The sequence below is a fragment of the Antedon bifida genome, chromosome 9 (genome assembly GCF_963402885.1).
Source record: "Antedon bifida chromosome 9, ecAntBifi1.1, whole genome shotgun sequence".
Lineage (NCBI taxonomy): Eukaryota > Metazoa > Echinodermata > Crinoidea > Comatulida > Antedonidae > Antedon > Antedon bifida.
The window spans coordinates 5,823,441-5,848,673 of NC_136234.1; the positions used below are offsets into that span (position 1 = coordinate 5,823,441).

Sequence of the window (25,233 nt, forward strand, 5' to 3'; positions counted from 1 at the left end):
ATGTATACCGAAGACAGATTTGAAAACGTTCAAGAAGATATTTTAGAACATGAGTATGTACGCATTTTAATGATAATTATGTACGTGATTACAATCGTACTTGGATTAGTTGGAAATGGGGTTGCTTTAAAGAACGTTCGTAGAATATCACCGACATCTTCGCGTGGGGTTGCCACCTCCACGAACACGCTGTTATGTTCATTATTTGTCGTCAATTTATTGGTGTTACTGATTGTAGTGCCAGTGAAGATGTTGACCGGACTGCCCAAGGCAAGCACATCGTCTGTTATACTGTCACGAGGCCTATGCGGTTTCTTCGGCTATATTTCGTCAGTCACCGGTGTCATTTTACTCTGGATACACTGCCTATTGGGTGCTGAACGATGTTTGGCGGTGCTAAAGCCCATAATATACAGCCGATTCTGCACAGCCAACTCTGCCTTCCGATTGGTCACAGGAGGCTCTGTCGTCTTTCTGATTACGTCACTGTGTATACCGTTCCGTACACGTAACACGCTCGTTCTTAATATTACGTCTATAATTTTGCCGAATACAACGTACACGCGTGTAATATGTGATTATACTCGAGATGATGGCGGTGGATACGAATCGCACGTTGTCGCATATTCAATATGTATTTTAGTATTTTTGATCATTCCCATAGTCGGGACTATTGTCTCGTACACCGTCGCCGTCGTTCATCTAAAAGTTTTGATGCGACAAAAGAAGACGACGACAAAAAAGATCGACGGACATGATGACTTTAATCTTCGTCGTAAATTTATTATAACCATGCTGATAGTGCTTGCGACGTACGTGTTCTGCTGGTCGCCGTTGATTGCGTTCGAGTCGTACCGTATCAGCGGCAAAGACGCGTTCTTTGATAGCTGTGCGTTTGTCAACGTGTGTATTTGGTGGCATGTGTACTTCATCTGCGCCGCGGCGCCTTATATATTCTGCGGGTCTTCTCCGGCCTTCCGTCGAAGTGTACGGAAATTGATTTGCAAACAATGCTTAGGAATATACCCGGGCGCTACACTGTCGGCGGATGTTATAGTCGGTAGTTCGAACGCCGTTTAAACCTTTCTATTTAAGCCTAGCCCCGCCTAGCCCTATTCGGTCACCGCTGTACTGTATAGTAATTCCATATGTATGCACAGCTTGTTTAATCGTAAATTATACCACTTAACATGTGATGTTTACAAGCTATTTTTTTGTTTATTAAATCACCACACTTTTAAATTTATATTTGGACTCATGGATTTGGTTTGGACGCCTCTCTACCAATTGCTTGAAATGACAGCTTGGCGCGCCATATGTATCCGAGTTTAGTTTGCGTTTTGGAAGCGACAAATTGCGTTGGTGTTTTCAGTTTTTATGTACGAAGCAAATGAACTTGGTATATCGTGTCACTAATTGATAGTCAAAATCGAGAATATGAACAGCAGCCGAGTAGATGCGAGTTTGAAGTGTAAGCAAACGAACCTGATATATCGCTACTCGTGTCACGGACTGGCCATTTACGCACATATTTATGGCTGTTTTTGTTATATTCTGGTCGACCGCAGAGCTTTCACTGTTCAGAGCGATAAACACACTATAAAAGTGAGTTAATGTTTTCGATTCGTTCTAGGCCTGTGTAAGGAATTATAACATCGGGCCAACAGCGTAATTATACGCGTATAAAAGATGATACAACGAAAACTATGGATATGAATTCTAGGATTGTGCAAAATAACGGGTTGCGTTACACCTTATGTTCGATCTTCGGGTTTCTAATGATATTCGGACTTATCACCAACGGATTATTATCCGCCGATATATGTCGTCGTCGCCGTAAATCATCCACCATGTTATTAATCATCAATATCGTAGTTTGTAGCATAATGATGTTGTTAGCAGACGCACCATTACGACTAACGACTCTTTTGTACACACCCAGTACCGACAGTGAGAGTCGTGTTCTTAAAACTATGTGCCGTTTTAGCGGGTACTTCACAACCGTCGTAGGTGCTACAGCGTTGTTGACACACGTTCTCGTGTGTGTGGAACGTTACGTCGCTATATGTCATCCGTTAAAGTTTTCGCAGTTTTGTACAATGAGAAATTGTAAAATTTCTATCTTTGTGTCTTGGTGTATAACGTTAGCGTCAATGATACCAATGCCTATGTTTTACACAAGTCTTGTTAACTTAGACGCCCAAGAACCAAACAGCACTTCCACAGCACACAACATATGTACAGTTGGAATAATCATAGCTAACAACAGAAGCCTAGCATATTATATCTATATTACAGGCGCTTTTCTTATTATCCCATGTATTCTATATATAACATTATACACCAAAGTGTTCTACCGTCTTCATAGACCGTTTCCGCCGTCCACAGACAACGAAAGACTTCTACAACGGCGTCGTTGCTCCAGGACGTTGGTCGTCGCGCTTTTGATTCACATAGTTGGATGGTCACCGTATTTCTTATTTGATATGTACCGCGTGGTGAGTGGTATGACGTATGAAGAAAGTGCGCCATTTTTTCTGGGAACAGTTTGCGGAATATATGTGAACTGTATATTGACGCCGTGTGTTTTTATGAGAAGTCCACGTAACATTTATTTCAATGGCAGGCTGTCGTCGAACAACCAAAATCAAATCATGATGTAACAAGTGCTTCTAAATTAAACATGTTTTTACTTTATTTAAAATTTGTTGTAATTATCTTCCTAATTTTATTTTCTATTAATAATTATAAAAAAACACTATTCATCTAATAAATTATAAACCACGATTTTAAAAATTAAATTATTTTAAAATAACTGGAGTTACAAGCTTCATGTATACAGAAAACATATCAGTGTTTTTGTACAAAATATCTGATTATTTGTTTGTTTGTTAAAATGTTCTTTTAGTTGTTCCTCGTTTTTTTGTTATTCTAAACTTTTAAACAGCTGTAGACGTTGCTATAATTGTTCTAGTGTCTGGAGTGGCTAAGAGTAGGCATCACTTGTAAAACCAAGATAAATGTACTAAATAAATGAATATACTAATAATAATTGAGACGTTCTGTTGTAACTTTGTCAAAATCAAGAAAAAGAGAATTTAAAAAAAAAGAAACTCAACCAAAGGGAAAGACAACTGCTAAATACTGCATCAAAAGAAAGAAAAAAGAAATTGTATTTCTAGGCTTTTAAACTAAACTCGCAGAATTTGTTTTAACCGAGGCTGAGATAACATGTCCACAAAAGACAACTGGAGTTAATCATTGTAGAACTGACACAACTGATTGTGTTTTCCAGTCAAACATGCATACTGTACTTTGTATGGATTGGCCTGTACTAAAACTGTAGGCTCTTATGTCTTTTAGACCACATACAAAAGCCATGTTAAGTCGCAGATCCTAAAAATAATAATTGCACAAATACGTCCACACACTCAATCCACAAGATATTTCTTCCAAATTTAAGTAATATTTAAGCTATATTTAAGATAAAAAAAGTAAGTTTGATGTGCCCAAATATGGTAGTGATATGACGTCATCGTGTCCATATATGGACACTTTATATTGTTGTTTTAATTTGATAAAAATAAAAGCAATAACTACCATCAACAAGCGCATGAAGACAGCTCAAGTCGATACTCCCATTGGTTGCCCCAGAACCCAGTACACAGGTATCCTCCTGCCCCCTTCCTGGAAAACTCTGGTCCTGTTATGACAAAATCAGGTACCATGTTGGAAAACTATAAGAAAAAACATAGCAATTACTAATAGGCTTTGAACTCGGTTTATATTACTATATGTTGTAAATGTAAAGCTCTATCTACACTACCAAACTTTATGTGACAACAAAAATGTGATGTGCCCATATATGGATGTAACTATCATATTTGGGCACATTACACTTTATTTGTCAAAGTAGTTTGATAGTGTAGACAGAGCTTTAATAACTAAAATATTGAAATTAGACTTTGAACACATAAATGTTATGTAATGATTGTGGAGAAAAAAGTCCTATGATGTTGAGTGATATTTTAAGCTCCGTCTACACTATCAGTGCCCACATATGGGCACCTCACATTTTTGTTGTCACATAAAGTTTGATAGTGTAGACAGAGCTTAAGAGGGTACTCAATAAATATAATCATACTTACTGGTGATCTAGTCATTGGTGGAATAGTTGGGGTAGCTAGATTAACTACGTCTCTTAATCCAGTCAGAGAGTTGCCCATAAGGATTAGTGCTAATCCCTGCTTGCCATGTGGGGCTAGTGCTAGTAGACCTGTCCTTGATGACGTAAATGAACATTCCCCTAATTTAAAACCTGAAAAGATCAAATATTTCAAACTAAATACACAGCCAATATCAATAAATGGTAGTAATTCTGTTATTAAAGAGGTTTATGTAATGTTTTATGATTATAGATAAAGAAGTGAAGATTGATACTAAGTAATAATTGCACTCTTAAAGTGTCACCGAAATACATGTTCTGGACAATAAAACATGTTGTTACAAGACAATATGGTTTAAGCGCTAGTGAGTACTAATAACTATTTATTGTTTTATTATATAGAATATGAACACTTTGTGAAAACTCTCCTTGAATATATTGTGTTGAGAGCAAAAACATCACATTCTTAGGCAAGATACAACATCTTTCACATGTAACGGCTGTATCATGGATGATAACTACAGTACCCTTCCATGATACAGCACCACATGGGATGCCTATGATACCAGTCAAACAAGCTCAATTTGCAACTTAAATTATCTATGCTAATGTTGGCAGAACAAGATTGGAGTTAATTAATTTAGCAATTAAACGTACCATTGTCTTTATCATATGTAATTGGAAGTTTCTCTAGATATTTTGAAGTGTGTATATTTTCATCAACACCACCAATAACAATAAGATTATTGTCTTCAGCCTGTTGTTCTGTTAACATGGTATCCTCTATAATTGGGGCAATAGTGTCAGACGTGAGAACGAAGAGGTTGGCTATGTAGACAGCGAGTTGAAGCAATTGTGGAGCTGACTCTTTGTTTTGTGTTCCTGTAAAAAATGATAAAGTATAAATCCAATTACGGTGTTACTGATCAGTAGAAATAAGCATTTTAAATATTTAATCTTAATATTCAAAAACCACAGTTCAATAAAAAAGAAAATTGCAATAAAACTACATAATATAATAACTAATATAATAATTAGAAGACATTATTAGGAAGCTTTTGATTTGCGACGGCCGACGACCAAACTACATCAGGTGCGCATGTAGAAATATTGGGATGTTTGTCCTTTCTCCTCACCTTGACACATGTTTGATGGTTTCTAGGTCCAGGAGACGACCTATTACACATCGTTTGGCTTGAACTACAGTGTCGTCGCAAATCAAAACTCCCTACTAAATAGAGTTTTATACCCTTACCTATTACTATTAAAAAACTGCTTTCTGCTACTCTCCGTGCTGGTCCATAATTTGCTGGTCCCCGCTCTTTATCACTTCCCATTATATTGCCATAATCACATTGTTCCCACAATCCTGAAAATTAAAACACAGATTTCTATATACTGGAAATTGAAGCTTAGGTAGTAGACTTGTACTAAGAATAGAATCACGCACTTAAACCTTGATTTGGACGAGGGAACTAAACTACTATGCCACATTTTAAAAATATAGTTTAGAAATTAAACTTAACGAATAAAAAAAGTATGTCGCAAAGACTGAAAAATGCATTTTTTTTAAATGGTTTAATGAGAGAGTCAACTGTATTGTATTTATAAAATGTGCGTATAAATGTAATGCTATTGGTTTAACTACAGTTAATTGTCCAATCTTATTTTATCACCTAAACTGTCAATATTTAATAGAGTGATTTACTATACAATCAAATTCACCTTTTTTTTTGTCTTGAGAAAAGGTACAAGTATTGTAATTTATATATTGATAAATCTTTTACATTCAAGTTGGAAATGTGATCTTAACCAATGTTGCAACACTTAATGCATGCTCTATTGATATTTATTATTGCAATCCATGTTTTCACGGATATTGCAATCGTGTGTAAATGAATGATCGAATAGAACATTAATTCATAGAAGATCCTTGTCTGCCTACACTTTAAGTAATCATCAATCAATTGAATACAATCAATCGAATGGTAATCAATTACTACCCAATCAATCGATTAAATATATTGTCTAAAACATAACCAAATAATAGTTTTGTTAAGCTGTGTATACACTATCCAACTAGTTTGACAAAAAAAGTGTGATGTGCCCTTATATGGTAGTGATATGCTTAAATATGGTAGTGATATGCTTAAATATGGTAGTGATATGCTTAAATATGGTAGTGATATGCTTAAATATGGTAGTGATATGACATATCATGTCCATAGATGGGCACATTTTTTGTCACATAAAGTTTGATAGTGTAGACAGAGCTTTAACAATGATATAATTATAGTGCAGGTATTACTAACCTGATTTTTTACATAAACTGACTGGAGTTTTTTCAATAGTGACAGGCAGACCGTTAATAACTAAATGTAAACTTGACCAGGTGATACCAACATGTGATACATCTGAAATACTAAGTTTATTTACGTTGATAGTTTCCATAGTAACTCCATTAGCTGAAAAACTCATCTAAGGAAAATAAAGTGTTGAGCTTTGAAAAAATTGAAAACACTTGAAAATGAAATACAATAACATGTTGGTATACGATGATTTGGAATATGTGCATTTCTTTTGATTTATCTCCAGTTGAGAATTCAATATACAGTAAAGACTATTATTGGTGATTTGTTTATTTAGGCAAATTGCCAAGGATAACCATAAGCAAATTCATTCACTATCCTTCTTAAAAGGTGGCAATCCTGTTCACAAGACAAACATATACACAAGATGCTCTACATAAACAAAGTCATTTGGAGTGGAGTAGTTGTAATTTGTCATTAGAACAAATCCTGACATGAGAGGAAATGAACCCAGGATCCTTGGATTGGTAGCCAAGCATCACAACCACCCACAACTCCACTGTTCAGTTTACATAAATGATTATCAAAATAATAACACCTACCTTTACTTTACTGGTCCTATATGGAACAATTTGTTGAATAATTCTTATACCTTTTAAACTTTCTCCAAGAGCTGGGTTTATCACTGTTAAAGTATAAGACTTTCCATCAATCTCATTGTTAGAATATCTACCCTTTGAGGTAATAGAACAGTCCTGTTCAACAGAGTCACATGATTGGTCAAAAGTTGAAGTGATTGATGAATATTCATTCATAAAGGTTCTCAACTGGGGGTCATTAACAGCACCACCATCATTGGTTGTCCTATGTAAAAGAAAATTTAAATAATAAGAAAAAGATTATCCAAAAGTCATAAAAAAATAACAGTCTTTCTGAGATAAATCTCAGAGACAGCTTGCCACCAAGTTGAGTATTTCTGTTGGCAGACTTACCATGTATCCCACCACCAATGCTCTTTTCCAGGAATCTCTTTGTATGTTATGTTTACATTCTCTTCTTTTAAACGTCTATACATTCTTCTGTAAAACATTAGAACACAAAATAATATATACAGTGCCAGAAAATAGCATATTTGTCTTAAGCTCTGTCTACACTATCAAACAAGTGGTAGGGATATGCCCAAATATAGTAGTGATATGTCAGCATCATGTCCATGGGCACATCACATAAAGTTTGATAATGTAGACAGAGCTTTAAACAATACAATGAGATTTTTTATATTGTATATATATTGGAGAAATAAAAGGGTGTGTAAGCAGCACATTCAGATACAATAAACTTTATTTCATCCATTACATGAAATTCACATTAATTTTATTTATAATAATAATAATATTACAGTATAATAATAATGTTCAATTTATATAGCCCAAATGCAGGGTGCCTCTAAGCGCTGAACAAAAAATAATTAAAAAGGTGGACCATTGTGTATGTATCCTCAAACCTGAGAGGTAAAAATGTCCAAGAGCAGAAATAAATTACAATACCTCAGAAAAAATGGATGAACAGTTCTGTCATTTGCTCCTATCCTACTAAGAACTGGTACTCCCTGTAAACAAAAGATACAAATACATTACTGATACGTTCAATTATTAGTATTAATATTAATAGTTTTAAATGTGTGTGTTTGGAAGTAACTAAAATTTGTTTATCATATTACCTGTAAATTTGAAACATGCCTATCAACCTCATTTTCAGCGATACAAGCCTGTGGAATGAAGAATGTAAAAATGAAACAATAAAAATAAGAGATAAATAAAAGAATATAAATAATTTTATTTTAACTTTATACAATGTTTACTATTATTACCTCAAGAATAGATTTGGTAGCTGGGTCAACGTCACTTGCACTGATATCATGTCTAAAAAATGAAAGATAGATTAGAAGGTACCAGGGCATATTATGAACATAAACCTTATAGAGCTATCTATGCTGGCCTAGTAGAGTAACCTACACTATTACTAGGCCTAGCAGTATAAAAAATGTTAACACCTTACCTAAAGAAAACATTACTATCGCCATATTCTTCCTTCTTATTCCAGGCAGCCAACGGTACAACGGCAAGAGCTCGATCTGGGTAATGAGTCGCTAGATGCCATGCTCCGTGACCTCCCATTGAATGACCTGCGAAGATGACATGGTTTTCATCCACTGTATTCTTCATCCAGGGTGATTTCTTAGTTAACTGTCATAAAAATATCGATAAATATGATTAGAATTAGAAAATAAATGTATGTATGTAATTCTATGTAATCTGTACAGTAAAACAGAATAAAGTTGATTCAATGATTCTAAAAAACACTGTATTTTGACATTACCTGTTTTAGCTTAGATAGTGCAGTGATTGCAGTAAGCATACCTGGCCCTTCCCAGTTATGTGCACCATGCCTAAGAACAAAAGAAATAATAATAATACCTACAAATATATTGCATGAAGGAGCTGGGCTGTCAATTATCAATTCAGGATTTGGACACAAATTTTGAATAACAGATGGGGGAAAAAGTCTGTTAAAAATGTAAAATTTGAGATATACTGATACAAGTTTAGGGCTAGAAAATTTCTGGTTTTGAATCAACTTGAAACTTCTGATGAAAACTCTGGTAAGCTTACACACCTTGTAGGGGCTAAAACCCAAGCAGAGTCTAGTCCAAATATCCAATAACCTTTCTCCATTCGTTTATAGCCATCTGCTTGGTTCTGGGCCGGCACACCTAAAAGTGTAAACAAATATTGTGAATTTACCTAAAATCTGTGCGCATGCGTATAAGCCAAGTTAAAACTTTTCGTTCATTATTGGGATGGTTTTGGATGATTCATCATTTGTTCTTTGTCTAGTGTTTCGAAAACTTTCTAAGGATGAAGAGGACAATAGCGATGGAGATTAAAGTATTTTGGTATATAAAATTATTGATAAAGTAACCATACCTGTTCCATGGAGAGTTAAGACAACAGGACAGACACCTTGAGGGCAGTCTTTGGTTGGACTAATTGATGCTGCATGCTGTACCTATAAAGAAAACATGCTGGTCAAAATATAGTTCCTTTCCTTTCTTTAAACAAAATTGATATTCCTCTATGGCATAATGTAAGTATGTAAAAGATGTTACTTACCGATCCATCGTGATCTAGGAATGTGAAGATGAACGATTGTTGCAAGCGTCGACACCTCAAGTTGATAGTCACATGTTCACTAATGCCTTCTGCTGATGTAACTGTTAACTTAAAGCTGTTATAGAAGGAAAAACACATTATTTTATGAGAAAGTGGACTGTTCTATAGCTAGTGCAGACAAGGTATTGCAGGAAATTCTGACATGAGAGTTGTATTGTGTAGTACTGTATTGTAGTGTTTAATGTCCTTTGCAGCTACTGTACAGCGGAGAAGAGGGGTTACCTACAGTAGGTTTTATAGGAGATGCAGATGGCATACATAATTATTTAACAGACAACTCTCACAATACCGGACACCTTTGGGCTACCAAATATATTTTCCAGAAAGTCTAGTATTCTGAATGTGTTTTTAATGGTAAAAAGGAATTTGGGACCATTTGGTCCTCAAGAAAAGTCTAGTATTGGTAGAGTTGACTGCCATCTCAAAATCTTAAATATCAAACTTATACATCACCTGATTTCTTTACATTCTCGTTTTTGATCAGACCCTAGACCCACTTCTTTAAACTTTAATTTAACTGGCATAGTCTGTCCAGGTGCTATATTTACAGGTGGTTCTTGCACTAATTCAATTGGAACACCTGTATACTGCTCACTTATAGATATTCTATAGAAAATAAGATGTTATGCAAATTAGCTACCTTCACTTTATGAATGATATATTCAAGAAGGCCAATAGAGTACAATTATAAAAATCAAAATGAAATAAGATTGGTTTACTTGATTTTCTTAAGCCATTTTCTTGTTTGTAAATTTGTAACTGGAATCGCCAACATATCTCCAAGCACATGACCGTCAACTAAATCTGGTTGCATAGTTGGTTTATGAACTGTGAACTTCTGTGCTCCTTATTTAAAACAATTATAAATAATCTGTTAAATCTTTCTGTTAAAATAAATCCAGCAATTTCAAATATTGATGAACTGACAGTTATATTAATATTAATTTAATATTTGTAGGCTTACCTGCTAATTTGAGTCGGCATTGGAATGTTATGGGGCCTTTAGACCTCAAAGGTATGTACAGTGAGTGCACTCCAGGAGTAAGCTGTATACCAAACCTAGATAGAAAATTAAAAAAAACATTGAAACACTATGAGTACGGACAATGTAATAAATAAATTATACTTAAATGAATATAAATTATTTTGTCTACAGTCCATTTTCAAAACATTATAAACACAAGAAATTCAACTGTTTGTAACGCACCAATATTCAGATCTTCTATAGACGTCTCCAGTAATGATGACATCATCAACTAGAAGATGGGAAACTCCTGAAAATGATGAACAATGCGTAATTAATAATAACAGTAATTGTAGTCTATTCTACATTATTCAGAATAATTCAAGTCACACATACTCTTACAAAGCAATTACTTACATCATGAATAAAATTAGAGTAACTTAAGTAGTCTGCAGGTGTCTTTATACAAATATGTATTAAGTTATTAATTGACAGGTGACTTTATGGTTTAAGCTGGCATTTATGTGGTAATATAAATGGATAATTTGAAATATTGATTTTGATGTAAGTCTGCAATACATCAATATTATATTAAATTTAAATCTTCTATAATGTATTGTGTATTAATATAATAATAATGTAATAAACAGTATGAAAAATTGACAACTATAAGTCAAAATATTAGATACATACCATGACATTGGACGAGAACATCTTCATCTTTGTTGTTGACAGCAAATTCGCCGACTGCCCATCCCTTTAAAAAAGGTAAATAACACAATTTTGTACCTTTTAAAACTGTTGTTACAATACTCTCTTTGGAGTAACTATATTTTGACTGAAACTGTCACCAGATTATCATTGCTGTATCTCCACATATGACAATATTTGTACAGTATCATATAAATTCTGTAATACAGCGCTCTACATGTGATGCCTATGGACAGGGTTAGGCTTTATATATTCACATATGATACTGTATCCTGGAATCTGCCTGATACTAGATAACTTTGATATATTTACCTGCCATTCTGTAATTGCTAATGACCCCATGGATGATATTAACTCATTCCAATTTACATCTGGTGAAATCTGAACAGGATCTGACTCTGCCTGTATAGACATAAAAAAGTTGTCCTTATTTTCACTTTCCTTCCTTTCATTAAATTTTGGATTTTCAATCTCATTTCATATTTTGAAATCTTACCCTTTGATCAAACTTTTTCCATTTGATTTCACCACCAGAAGTGAGTTCGGAGTAAAATCGCACTTTCTTGTCGAATCGTTTTCTGGACACATTATGAATTCCTCCAAAATATTCAACAGGATCTCCATCAACTTCAGCCTTACCAATTATGAAAGGTCCTACATAGAAATAAAACATATTTAATGAATGGTCTCAAATTGGAACAGCCTTAAGCTCTGTCTACACGGTGCCCAAATATGAACATGATGACGTCATATCACTACCATATTTGAGCATATCACTACCATATTATTTGGACACATGTGTGACATCCTTCAAGAAAAAGTTGCCTACAAACCAATAAACAAGCAATAGTAATGGTTGATGCATCATACAACCCATATCCAATGCCCAGACTCACCTATGAAGTGCCAAGTGTGCACAAATTCACTAATTTTACCAGACAATTTGGCTGCCTGTTTGAAGCATGTTGTGGCCTTTGATTTCTCCTCATTTAGATTATAAAGTGTTCCTAATTCAGACCTAAAAAAGGAAGAAATAATTAATAAATCACAGGAGGTAACATACAGTGTAAAAGTGAATGCTAAATTGAACACCAACCATTCTTAAGGTCTGTCTGAATTGTAGAGTATTCACATACCATAGCCAGCCGTTGTGATGATCATTGTCTAGAGACTTGACAGCACATATAATAGCTTTTCGAGTCTGTAAAAAAATGTTAAAGAATTAAATAATTTAGATATTTATAGCAGAAAATCTATAAATGTTAAATACCTGGATCTGTAGAGACAGAATGAACATGATACCGGTGAACATGTTTCCTCAGACTCTTGGAAAACCATTTTTGCTACTATCTTAATTTCTCAATTAAAATTTTGGAGCAGTGTGAACGCAATGTCAGCATTTCTCAACTTCTACCTACAACTACAGTGTGAACGCAATGGCAGCAATGTACAAACCTTTCCAGTTATTCTGAGTTTTGTAATCACTTGTTGTTGAACGGATTGACACTCATCTAAATTTAATTTCTTAGTTTCTTTTTCAAGAAGTTGAATAGATGCTTTCTGTGGAAAAGTAACAATTATGATTATGCTGTATAATAATAATAATAATAATGATTTATTGTTGCTGTGCTGAATTATCAATTTTTTTTGGAAATGTCGGAGATATTTATTTATATTTGGTTTATAAAATGGGAGGTATGGATTTATTTTTATTATTATATAGATTATTAAATTGTATTTTTGGATATTCTAGCATTTCCTTACAGCATAAAATAATACCTCAAATAGCATAATCTATTAATAACATTAATATCTAAGGCCATGCAATTCACAGTACATTATGGCTGCTAGGCCAAATGATCTCCTCACCAGCTGCACTATTATTTTAATGGGCTGAAATCGATTATTCTGGTGATCATCACTAACCTTTTGATCCACATAGGCTAGCCTAACTAAACAACCTGAACATTCACCTGTATTTGGTTCTTTTTCTTTGCATGAATTACAATTATTGCTAATAATAAAGTAAGCAATGCAATTAAATATATTCTAAGTTTCATTCTTTTCAAGTATTTGATAATTTCTCGCTTTTTCCACATAAATTTTGCAAAAAATATACACTAACTACACTCTACACAAGATATGCTGCAACCAACAGAGCGTGAAGCCGGTTGTTTTGTTTCTCTAGCGGCTCCTTTTTACAGTCTAAGAATGTTCTATTTTTGTTACAGGTAATACCATGTTTTTAAAAAAATAATTTCACATTCTATTTACTTTACTAGTCACAGAACAATAACTTAACAAACAAAAATATGTTTTTATATACTTTGTTATTAAAAAAATGTGTTTATTTTTATTTAAAAATATATAAAAATGAAAGCTTTAAAGATACTTTTACTCCAAAATGAATTATTCTCGTACGATCTGCTCTCAAAACAGATCCAATGTAAAGGGCTTAGAACTCTCCTTTTGATCACACCTTCAACACAGAAGAGTTACTTATTACCTTGCAAAAAGCAAGGATTAAGCTCAGGTAGCTAATTTATTTGTTGCATATGCTTTAATTATAACAATATAATATACAGTTTGCATTATAAAAAAATTGCATTGATTTAATAAATGCTAGGCCTTAGACGGTGAGATAGCACCAATCGTCGCGTGTGTGGTACGGGGCTATGATGTGCGATGACAGTGCTGAGTTGTTAGGTAGACTAGGCCTAGGGTAGTGGTATGGTAAGTAAGGTGGTGGGTGTGGCAAGAGATATAAGTGCAACACTATCTATTCATTTTTTGGGTTTTTTAACTATCAATCAGATATGGCTGCATATGATTTAGTATTTGAAGATATTCTGGAACCACGAAGACATTCGTCCGATTTACGATTTGCAACAAGATCACGAGAAAATGTACCAGAATACAAATACCTAGCAGAGCAAACAAGGCCGCAGGTCATCAGAGATGTCTTGCAATCACAAAGAATTAAGCACACAATAGAAGAGGTATTGTTTATATACTGTAAAACCAAAGGCAAAAAATCTTTATTAACAAATGCTGAATTCCAAAGAGATAATTTAATTAAAGAAACATACCATGGCATATTTTACCTTTTTGCAGTTGTCAAAGGAACAGGATGTTACGAGAGAAGACTTGTCAAAGGAGGCATCCAACATCCTACAAGAGATGGCTCATAACTTCCAGATGTCTAACATCCGTGTACTCGGTTATTTATTCCCAAAAATCTACAGAAACTTGTATCAACATATATATGTCAATAGAGCAGGTATTGAAAAGGTTAGTAGTATTCTGGTTTAATATCAAGGTTGTGTAGTCTTTTTATCATCATTGTAATCATTATCACAAGAATTGTTTTCATATCGTAATCTCCATCATCTTCCTCATAGCTGTTTTCTTTCTCATCACCATCCTCATTTTCATCTTCATCACATCTTTGTCTTCCTCATCATTTACACAGTGAAAAGTATCTGAAATGGATGTTTCTTTTTTTTTTCTCCTCTCAGTTACGGAAAACTATGAAGGAGACGCCGGTAGTATTATTGCCTTCACACAGAAGTTACAATGATTTCTTGTTAATGTCTTACATACTCTATCACTACAACCTTCCTCTACCAAGAATAGCAGCTGGAGCAGGTAAGTACCGACTTAAGCTCTGTCTACACTATCAAACTAGTTTGACAAAAAAAGTGTGATTTGTCCAAATATGGTAGTGATATGCTTATATATGGTAGTGATATGACATCATCATGTCCATATATGGGCACATCACATTTTTTTGTCACATAAAGTTTGATAGTGTAGACAAAGATTTAAGTATTGTATTCATACCATCAAATTCCAATATGTTATCCTTATTACAAACTATTTCAATTTATTTTAGATTTCATGGCAATGAAATTCATAAATAATGTCCTACGATGGGCCGGTGCTTTCTACATACGCCGTAGTTTTGGTTCGGACAAGCTGTATTGGGCGGTGTTTACGGAATATGTGCAGAGGTTGATGGTTAATGGAGAGGCACCTTTGGAGTTCTTCTTGGAAGGGACAAGAAGTCGTACCGGGAAATCACTTCCACCAAAACTAGGTTTGTTTTTTGGTTTATTAATTCAAGATTAAAGATAATCTTATTGTCAATTATTTGAAATTTGTCTTCCTCAACAAGGCAACAATAACAGCATAATATACCTTTAAAAATAAGTTTTAAAAAAATATATAAAAATATAAATAATATATTAATGACAAATTGAATGAATATTTATCTGACAAAAACTTTCCTAGTACAGTAAAATCTGTATTAAGAGTCACCCTCAGCCTAAGCATGTTTTTTTCCTCCTTTTTTTAAAGGCTTATTGTCAGTTGTCTTGGAGCCATTCCTGAAAGGCAAAGTTTCTGATATCAGCTTAATACCCATTGGAGTAAGCTACGAGAGAATCCTTGAGGAAACCTTGTATGCCAGAGAGATGTTAGGAATACCAAAACCCAAGGAATCCACATCAGTAAGCATCTATTACTGCAGTAGCAGTATGCTCAAGTAGCTCACTGGGCTAATTACTGCAGTACCAGTTTGTGAAATATTAGCTAACTAGGCTAGTTTATATACACATTAAAAAATACAGCATCATGTATGCTCCAATCTTGTTTGAACATATAAATTATATGATAATTCTCAATTTTTGTTTAGGGTCTGATAAAAGCTCGTAGCATATTTGAGGATGACTATGGAAGCATCTACATCAACTTTGGCGAGCCTATCTCAATTCGTAGTTTGTGTGAGGGACACGTGGACCGATCGGCTTATAGTTTAGCACCAAGGTATTCATAATATTTTACAGTGCTGGCATTTATTAATCTTTTTTCTTAAATAAAATAAATAGAATAAACCATACCTCAGGTTTTATCTGTCATCACGTTCTTTAATTTTATTTCAGGTTTTTATTTTCCTTGACCAAGTCCGACCAAAGATTCATCTTCGAGCTTGCGTACACTGTTCTACTTGAGCAACAGAAGACGCTGGTAATATCACCGTGGGTGCTCATTGCTAGTCTCCTACTCCAGTCACCAGGTGGCATTCCACTTGAATACTTGTGCAAAAGAGTTGAATGGCTCAAAGATGTTTTTGTAAATTTAGGAGGCAATGTCAAATGGCCAGGTAGATAAAGATACATGTTTAGAATATATGTCTGGTTTACTTGCTTTTGAATGTATTGCAAGGAAGTTAAGATTAGGGGGAGGAATATAGAGGAGGAAGGGGAAAATAAGAGTATGGTGGTAAATAGGGATTAAAAGCACTACCATACAGTACTATATACAGTAAATAGTAATTAAAATATATGGTTTTTTTTTTTAGTCACTAAAAGTACGTTATCAGTTGTAAAAGCAAGTCTTTCGGTCCATCACACTGCTGCATCGGTATCAAAGAACAACCATGTCTATATCAACAGCGCCTCCACATGGACTGCACCAGGAGAAGCCCATCCAACAGTTGCCATGACGAAAGAAGAGGTCATGACCATAGCAACGACCCACATCCTTTTGGGTAGCTATAGAAACCAGTTGACGCCGATGTTGAAGCAAGCAGCAATGATTGCACTGACATTTGCAAAGCAACTAACACTAAACAAAGGTGATTAAGGAAAAGGAATTGATATTGTTATCAAGCAGTTTCTAATTAGGCGGTTGGGTAATGACTTCTTACTGAGCATTTCAAATGTGCCATTTCTATTGCGATATTATATGTGTATATTATGTATATGAATACTTTACAATCAGCTCTGCTCAAATTGGTAATCAAAGTGCTACCCAGTGCCCCCGCCCTCCCCCTTGCGTCCCCTTGCTACCCAATACTGTACTTAAAATAATAAATCTTTGTTTCGCTTTACAGATATCATGATGTCACGATACAGGTTCTTAGTGAATTTGATGTCCAAAGAATTTATATTTCACCCTCGCACCTTGGTACAGGTAAATGCAATTGAAAAAAAAAATTTAGAAAAAAAAAGATGACAATAATAGCTGAAGCCTGCATCACGTTTTTTCCTTTTCTTGCAGGATTTTGATGCAATTTTAAGGAAGTTGGAAGCTTCATATTATCTAGTAATTTCAGATGACAACATCTCATTAACAACGCAGGGGACCACATTGATGCAGTTTTTACAGAAGATGTTCCATCCATTTGTGCTTGGCTACTGGGTCAGTACTTCTTCTCATCCGTCTAGCGGATTTCTCTTCTTCCCATTCCTTTTTTAAGTGTTGCCCATGACCAATCATGGAGAATAATGGAATTATGATTCAAATAATTGTTATTAAATGCATAAAACAATAAATAGGAAAGGAAAAAACAAGTTTTAGTAGTCAACTCTCCCAATACCGGACACCTCTGGGCTGACCAAATATGTCTGGTTTTCTGGAAAGTCTGGTATTGGGAGAGTTTCTGGTTTTCAGAGAGTCTGGAATTGGGAGAGTCGACTGTATCATTTTATTATCAATAAATTAATTTTTTCAGTTTGCCTGCCAGTACATACTAAGCTTAAATCCTGATGAAGAAATTTCTACGACCAACAGCCTAGCACGTGACATCCAGGACACAGTAGCTTGCAGAATAGCAGAAGGTATACCATACAGTACAACCAGGTTTTCTTCATTGAAAATATTAACATTTTGATATGAAACAAATGCATCTTCTATTTAGGAGCAAACTTCATTGTTGAAGGCTACTGCTCCACTGGCTCTAGCTTTTGCAATTGTATGCATACGAACAACCAGGTTTTCTTCATTGAAAATAATATTAACATTTCGATATGAAATAAAACCATGCACAACTGAATTTTTCTTTTTGTAGGTGACCTATTTGAGTATGACATCCTCTCTTTGAACGTGTTAGAAAATGCTGTTAAAACTTGCATACAACTTGGCGGGCTTGTCAATAATAAGTACGTGAAATCAATACATTTCATCACATTGATTGAATTGGTACTTCACATAGTGATATGTACCATGCTCTCCAAGCCATATACTAACTCGAATAGAATTTTGCCTGTGTTTGTACTGTATACGGAGTACATGAGAATGCTTGTGAAAAAAACCCCATCAGATCTCCAGTGGTTTCACCAATCACTCTTATATACCTACATACTTTTCATTTCAGAAACAAGAATGTGTTAACAGCAAATCAATCTACACTAACTGGAATATCTAACAAAATAGGTAGGCTTACTTTCACAAGAATTCAAATTTCAAACCAAAAATGTAACGCACAGAAACTGATCAATCAATGGGCATGGTCTATTTGCAAATTCAGGATGATAATACATAAAAACATGTTTTTGAAATACAAACATATATATAAACATGTAGAAGCATTTTGCCAGGCAGTTAAGTAATTTTAACTTTCAGCCCTCTGAAAATTCTATGTCACAGCTAATATAATAAGGAGTTTGACATATGAACGAAAAACAGGGCTAAATAGGTTAAAATACTAAACTAAGAACATTCTAATTCAGACTTGAAATTGATTGTTGTAATAAGTAGGTTAGAACGATCATTAAAGTATAACAACGAGGTGTTGAATTTCCCACGAGACTGACAAGTCAATGTACCAAGATGAACAAATCAGACTAGGAATATTAACGAAAGTGGATAGGTTCAGAGTGTGTAGGAACATGACTTGATTTACTTTACATCTGTTGCTTGCATTATTATGCCACTGTAACCTACATATTCACAGATCTTTATCTAAACACAATATTGTTGCTGTTTTTCAATTTAATTTACAGCTGAAACATACACCCCCTCTAACATAGTTGTGTATCTAGAGAATATAAGCTATGAATATTCATTAATGGCCATGATGACACCTATTTAAATTCAATGGATATGACATGGTCTCTACAAAGTGACCGTTTTCTTGTCTTTCTTACATTATTAGAACATAATGAACAACATCCTCTACAGCTAAACATGTATTTAATGCATCATACACTTTTTCAAATAATTAAAATATTATATTCTTTGTTTCTGATTTTTAGCCGAAATTATTCAAGTGCCGGACACATTGCGGGAGAAGCCGATAACCAATGGGAAGCTAGTCCAGGCTGCCAAGCTGTAAGAAATTGGTTACAGAATCCAATAGATATCTGGTGCAGTATGGTGAGGATTTCACCCTAAAAAATCTACAATAATGATTTGAGAATGAATAGATTCACAAATGGAACTAAAGTTCTTGGTGGTCACTGGCAATGCATGATGGGATTGGGGATAAAGGGATGATGGGATTGGGGATATTCAATAGATAACTAAAGAAAATATTCTATAACTTTTGTCTTATTTAATAAGAAAAGAAAAAACACGGTAGTTTATATTGCGAAAGAATACAAGATAGAAAATAACAAGTTTCAATAAGAATACCTAAATTTGTGTTCTTTAAACAGAAATGTGTACAACACATTAAATTAGAACATGAACATTCCTTAATTTAGGCCTAGTTTGAATGCAAGTTTGTGTTTATCATTGCATAAGATCATCTCTCATAAGTGATCTACTGTGCCAAGTAAAGTATCAAAACTAATATACAATACATATGCTCATTATTTAAAATGCTCATTATTTAAAATACTCATGGTGATAAAAGACCCAGTTTTACAAAGGCACTTTTGCCGAAAACAATCGCTATTTACATGCAGTTTTTGGTAATGACACAATGTTGACACAGAAGTCGTTACATTACAGATGGATGATGGGTATTGTCAACCTAAGATCAGCGCCCTGCTTTCACACAAAGACACCGGTTTTGTCATTACGTACCTAAATGTTATCAGGTTAATCACAGCGATTATGGGTTAATGAAGAAAAAATGTATCCTATATTTGTAGGTTTAATAATATGTGTTAATTGGCCCACCATATGTGGATATTAACCCATTTCAAAGGTGATAATCGGGTGATGACAGGTGTGGTATAGTTTAAATGTTTGTCTCATTTACATAACAAGGTGGTGATAATCGGTGTGGTACAGTTAACACATAGTTTTTTGGGCCAAATTTGGAGATTGTGTTATACAGTAACTGAGAAAACAAATATATTAATCAGCTGATGACCAGTGTGGTACAGTTAAATCAGAGTTTTTTAGGACAAATTCGGAGATTATTTATTATTGAGAAAACAAAGCCTTGCAAAATACAGAGGCTCCTGACAGAACCATAACTGAATGTGTATGGTTATCTGACTGAAGACGTTTCGATAACATGAACAATCTATAATGGAAAAAATACAAAACTAGTAAGATCTAATTTAGGATTCAGTTCTTTAAAATAAATTAAATTATTTATTGATTATGTATAAAAATTATATTGTTTAAACATTTATTTAATCTGAACTGAATTTTCCCAATTAAAGTGTATAAATGAATCATGCAATCATTTGTGATACTGATAGATATGTGATTGTAAATATTTCTATACAAGGATTATTAACAAGGATTAATTATTAACAAGGATTAATTAATAATAAGGATAAATTATTAACAAGGATTAATTAACAAGTAATAAACATTTTTTAAGCATACATTTTTTTGTACTATCTAAAATGATTTTGTATGAATATCTGTGATGGTAAATTAAACACTATTGGAACAAAAATGTAGTTGTTGGTTTATTATATTAATTCCCTATTATATCTACCCCCAAAGTGTAAATATTGGTCAAAAAAGGATACAGGGAGTTGTACAAATTATGTTTAAGTGTTGATAACAGCTGGGTGGATTTGAACTTCTACTATACTACTGTGCCACTAAATATTCCTTATCTATTTACAGTTACTGGAGAGTAAAGTTTATAATTTATTTATTTTCTTTTTAAAAGCTGCAGGGACGTAGTAACTAACATTTTAGTAGGGGGGGTGGGGGGGTCTATGAATGCAGTAAGATCATTCACTTCTACTAGAATGTTACCAGGTTAGTTAATTTTTAAAATATTATTCCAGGTACAACACTATTAGGGAGGTTTCGCAACCTTACGAATACGATAACGAAAACGGATACGTCACACATTTGTGAAACTTTTGAGCTGATCCCCATTTCATATTCGTAAGGCGTTTTCGTCTTGACGAATATCATCAGTCATATTCGTAACTACAAAACGAGTATAGTTTTTGATCTATTTTGCACATTTTGCATTTGAATCAGGACTGATTCATGATTTTAATATAATTATAGATTTATGGAAAGTAATTTACTAAATGTAAATTACTAAAATGCCAGGTCAATTTTGATAAATAGCAGTTTTTAAAGTCCTCACTCGCTTTGATGTTACGCTAGGCCTAGGCACCCAAGCACCAAGCAACACGTACCTGCGCTTCGCTCAAATTTACCGCAGTCATATTTTGGACGGCGACCTCAATATTTCGTTGCCATGCGAAACAGATTTTTACTGGCTTACGAAAACGAATACGTGTGCGTGACGTATCCGTTTTCGTTATCGTATTCGTAAGATTGCGAAACCTCTCTATTATTGTGTAGGAATTCTCTGCATCCAAATTTTTGTTCAATTTTGTAGCTTGTCCTTGTCCGATTATATTAGGTTAAATACTATATAATAGTACTGTCAATAACTGAAATAAAAAACAAAATCAATAATATAGTTGCATTCTAACTAATAGCACAAATTATATATTATTTTTTAAACATTATTGGTGTATTTATAATTGTACAGAGCAGGAAAAAACACCAGTTACACATGTCCAACATTAGAAGAAGCTCAGTACTTAAGCTTGGTTCCCACTAGCATGCAACGCAACCGATGCAACGTAAGAAAATGCCATTCTAATAATTGTGTTTGCCCCCGTCTGCGTAAAATCAGACCTGTTTGTTGCATGTGAATGTTAAAGTTTGACCTGGTTCACCCCGAATACTTTTGAGTATGTGCTGTACTATGTGTTCTTTTTCCTTGCGTTGTTGCGTGAAATCAAACCAATTTGATTTCCCGTAGCAATGTTTTCAGCACTGTTGTGTCGTCAGTTCCCACTTGTTAATGTTATCACGCAATACAGCACATTGCGTTGATACGTCACTGTGTTATGTTGTATTGTGTTCTAGTGGGAACCACGCTTTAGTTTCACCATTTTTATGCCCTCACCAACTACTTCAAAATCCAGCCATTATTATTATTATGTAGCTTTTGGTCATTAAAACTATATAACTATTAAGTACAATATTGCCATTTTGTCAAATTAAATGTTAATCCTAGTAGGGAAAAAGAAAGATCTTCCCTGATCCTAGTCAACCTGTTAGAATCTTGAGTTGATTAATTTTTCTTAAACTATTCAAATAGCGTAATATTTGAATTGAGCATCTACTGCATATGTACATAAAACTATTAATTTGTTTAATTTACAGGTATATGGCAAGTAAAAATCTATTACATTCTTGATAAATTTTCAAAATAATATTCCATGAATACGGATATGAATATATACAAAATGAAAAATAGAATAATTATATTATAATAAGCAACCCAATTGCATAACCTTTACAGATCTCAACTACAAACTTGGGAATACTTAGTAATATCAATTTGTTCTCGATCGATTTGTCGTGACAAAAAGTATAAATTTAATTTGTTTTAATAATTTCAAAATCCCACAATCTAAATTAACTTTATGTAATATATCTCTAGAGAAAGTTTATTCTGCCATAATTCAAGACATGACGTTTTATTTATTACTAGTAAGTGTATAAAATTATATAACCTATATTTTATGACTCTTGTGTAATATTAAGCACTACTAAATTTACATTTTTCATTAAAAAAATAATTAAACATTATGTAGATATGTATATTATAGTTTTGCTAGTTTATGAGACCCAGGAACAAACTTAGATAATAGCTGTCGGACTTAAGTAATTGGTATCCTTTGAATAATCGTGTTGAGGAAGATGATTACTCCCTTGAGAGGATGTTGCTATTCATTGCTACTTCCCCTGGTGACCAGGATGTTTGTGACATTGACTCCGACCTCATTTTCCTTTTCCTTTCTTCGCAGTTTGCTGAAATTAAGAAAACTTTGAATATGAATGTTAACGGTGCAGAGAGCAATTAACTTGTTTCACACGAATGGTAATCGTGTTCATTACTCAAATGCACCAATTCACATCACGCAAATGAGACTGTGTAACAAACTACACCCTTCCCAATAACTACATCCCTCCCACTAACTACACCCCTTCCACTATCTACATCCCATCCACTATCTACAAGCCTCCCACTAACTACACCCCTTCCACTATCTACTCCTCTCCCAATAACTACACCCCTCCCATAAACTACACCCCTCCCACAAACTACACCCCTCCCACAAACTTTACCGCAGGATAAGTCCACACTAACTAATAAGTAACTATATTGATTGATCACTTTATTTCAGAATAAAAATTCCATATATACAACAAACAATACAAAATGAAAAAACACATTAAAATATGATTTTCTCCCATTTAGTGAAGAGATTTGAAGATCGTAACACCTAACAAGATCATTTCCCCTATTCAAAACTCTAATTCTAAAACCATAGACACATATATCTGGACTCTACTGTTTCCACTCTATGTCACCAGTAATAACCCCAAGTCATCTTTACTCTACTGTTTCTTCTCTCTGTCAATAATAATAATAACCCACATGTCACGCACCAAAGAATGGTGAAGACATCTAGCAATATCTAAATGACTTTAATCACCCTGAAATCTATTTACTTAATTGTTTCCCCTTCACAGTGATATGAACATGATTGCTCCAATTCACACGCAATACCTCTTGAACACTTCACGCACCATTTCTTGACATGACCTTATGTTTTGTGGGTGTAATGCACTCGGAAAATGACAACATATTGTATTACTGCTTAAGTGAAGAATCTTTTATATATTCTTGTTTCATGTAAAGAAATATTGAACAATTCCCTGTCTTCCCTGAATTTTTATTTCCCTAAATTCTAACTCACTCATGAGAATAATACTACTCCTGGTAAAGAAAGACTTTCTTCACAATGCAAAATTACACGTAATACTCGTAAATAGTACTCCAACCTAAAACATATAGAAACATAACCCCTTTATCTATTTATTTCTCACATTAAGCACATGTTAGCACCAATTCACACATAGGAAACAATTTAACGCAACACTCCACGACAGTACTATGACCCCAGACACTTAATGTGAACCCTCCCTATAGAATACAAACAACCTTCCTGAATTGAAACGTAAGTTTTTTTTTTCAGCTTCTGTTAAATTGTGTTAATAGTACAACCATCTGTCTCTATGTATTAGATATCGCAGGCTAATTGGCCTATTAATGAGCTAGTCTAGTTATAGTCTGATTTAGCGTCGATTTACGCCTTAAATATACCTCACCCGTCACAATAACCAGCGGTAAACTAGACTTGTTCACGTATCTGGATCAACGACAACGGTAACTAGGATAAAACAGCCATAAAACCTAACACACAGTTCAACAGTTCAAACTCAATTTATTTTACTTCCAAATAGAACACCCCTGTTCCCAATAATGAAACAGTCGGTAAACATTAGCAGTATAGAGTCTATAATAGATTTAAGAATAATATTAGGCCTTCCTATTTTGGGTTAGGGAAAGTTATAATTTTGCAGCAAGTTGCAGATTGAAAATTAAATTCACTACACTTATTAACACCATTTTACATGTCACATATCAATCTCTGTCTGATTTATTTATGTCAACAACTCTCACGAACGCGATCACTGACTTTTGTGGAGCAACACAAACACTTGAGAGAATTTAAATTGGAACGTATTTAGTATGTTGAAAGA

At 34.0% G+C, this 25,233-nt stretch overlaps 5 protein-coding genes across 7 annotated transcripts in view; 3 read left to right on the top strand and 2 right to left on the bottom strand.

Moving 5' to 3' along the window:
* On the top strand, window positions 1–1,080 carry LOC144852366 (uncharacterized). Its single transcript, XM_078710151.1, has one exon. It carries the CDS (start codon window positions 1–3, stop codon window positions 1,078–1,080), a length of 1,080 nt encoding a protein of 359 aa, XP_078566277.1.
* An 806-nt stretch (window positions 1,081–1,886) lies between these two features.
* LOC144852367 (neuropeptide receptor 15-like) lies at window positions 1,887–2,663 on the top strand. The gene has a single exon (XM_078710152.1). The coding sequence runs from the start codon at window positions 1,887–1,889 to the stop codon at window positions 2,661–2,663; it is 777 nt and encodes a 258-aa protein (XP_078566278.1).
* Window positions 2,664–2,937: 274 nt separating this feature from the next.
* On the bottom strand, window positions 2,938–14,594 carry LOC144851966 (uncharacterized). 2 transcript variants are annotated; one of them, XM_078709641.1, is made up of 26 exons: window positions 14,487–14,594; window positions 12,838–12,942; window positions 12,519–12,583; window positions 12,279–12,400; window positions 11,879–12,036; window positions 11,695–11,784; window positions 11,365–11,428; window positions 10,915–10,981; window positions 10,672–10,766; window positions 10,427–10,553; window positions 10,161–10,313; window positions 9,648–9,762; window positions 9,462–9,543; window positions 9,151–9,247; window positions 8,854–8,923; window positions 8,533–8,720; window positions 8,345–8,396; window positions 8,195–8,242; window positions 8,022–8,083; window positions 7,467–7,553; window positions 7,077–7,338; window positions 6,478–6,643; window positions 5,421–5,534; window positions 4,823–5,047; window positions 4,149–4,318; window positions 2,938–3,737 (listed from the first exon to the last, which is right to left on the bottom strand). In XM_078709641.1, exons 1-26 carry the CDS (start codon window positions 14,550–14,552, stop codon window positions 3,603–3,605), a joined length of 2,985 nt encoding a protein of 994 aa, XP_078565767.1. In that variant the 5' UTR covers window positions 14,553–14,594; the 3' UTR covers window positions 2,938–3,602. The 2 variants fall into 2 exon arrangements, with proteins under 2 accessions (XP_078565767.1, XP_078565766.1); XM_078709640.1 differs by lacking the exon at window positions 14,487–14,594 and adding an exon at window positions 13,356–13,489.
* On the top strand, window positions 14,563–19,560 carry LOC144852368 (dihydroxyacetone phosphate acyltransferase-like). Its single transcript, XM_078710154.1, has 12 exons — window positions 14,563–14,673; window positions 14,901–15,030; window positions 15,278–15,481; window positions 15,742–15,893; window positions 16,079–16,209; window positions 16,326–16,546; window positions 16,745–17,020; window positions 17,279–17,358; window positions 17,446–17,586; window positions 17,900–18,005; window positions 18,236–18,326; window positions 19,422–19,560. Exons 1-12 carry the CDS (start codon window positions 14,563–14,565, stop codon window positions 19,558–19,560), a joined length of 1,782 nt encoding a protein of 593 aa, XP_078566280.1.
* Window positions 18,658–25,233, bottom strand: part of LOC144851967 (protein phosphatase 1 regulatory subunit 21-like) — a 51,733-nt gene continuing 45,157 nt past the window's right edge. Inside the window, exons 18-19 of one of the 2 annotated variants that reach the window (XR_013614248.1) lie at window positions 21,783–23,433; window positions 18,658–21,737 (exon numbers count right to left, since the gene is read on the bottom strand). Coding sequence is in view for 1 of the 2 variants with exons in the window: in XM_078709642.1 (XP_078565768.1) it covers window positions 23,404–23,433 (30 nt within the window). In the remaining variant the exon portion in view is untranslated. Of the gene's footprint in view, window positions 23,434–25,233 lie in introns of both variants that reach the window. The other variant, XM_078709642.1, reaches the window with a different exon arrangement.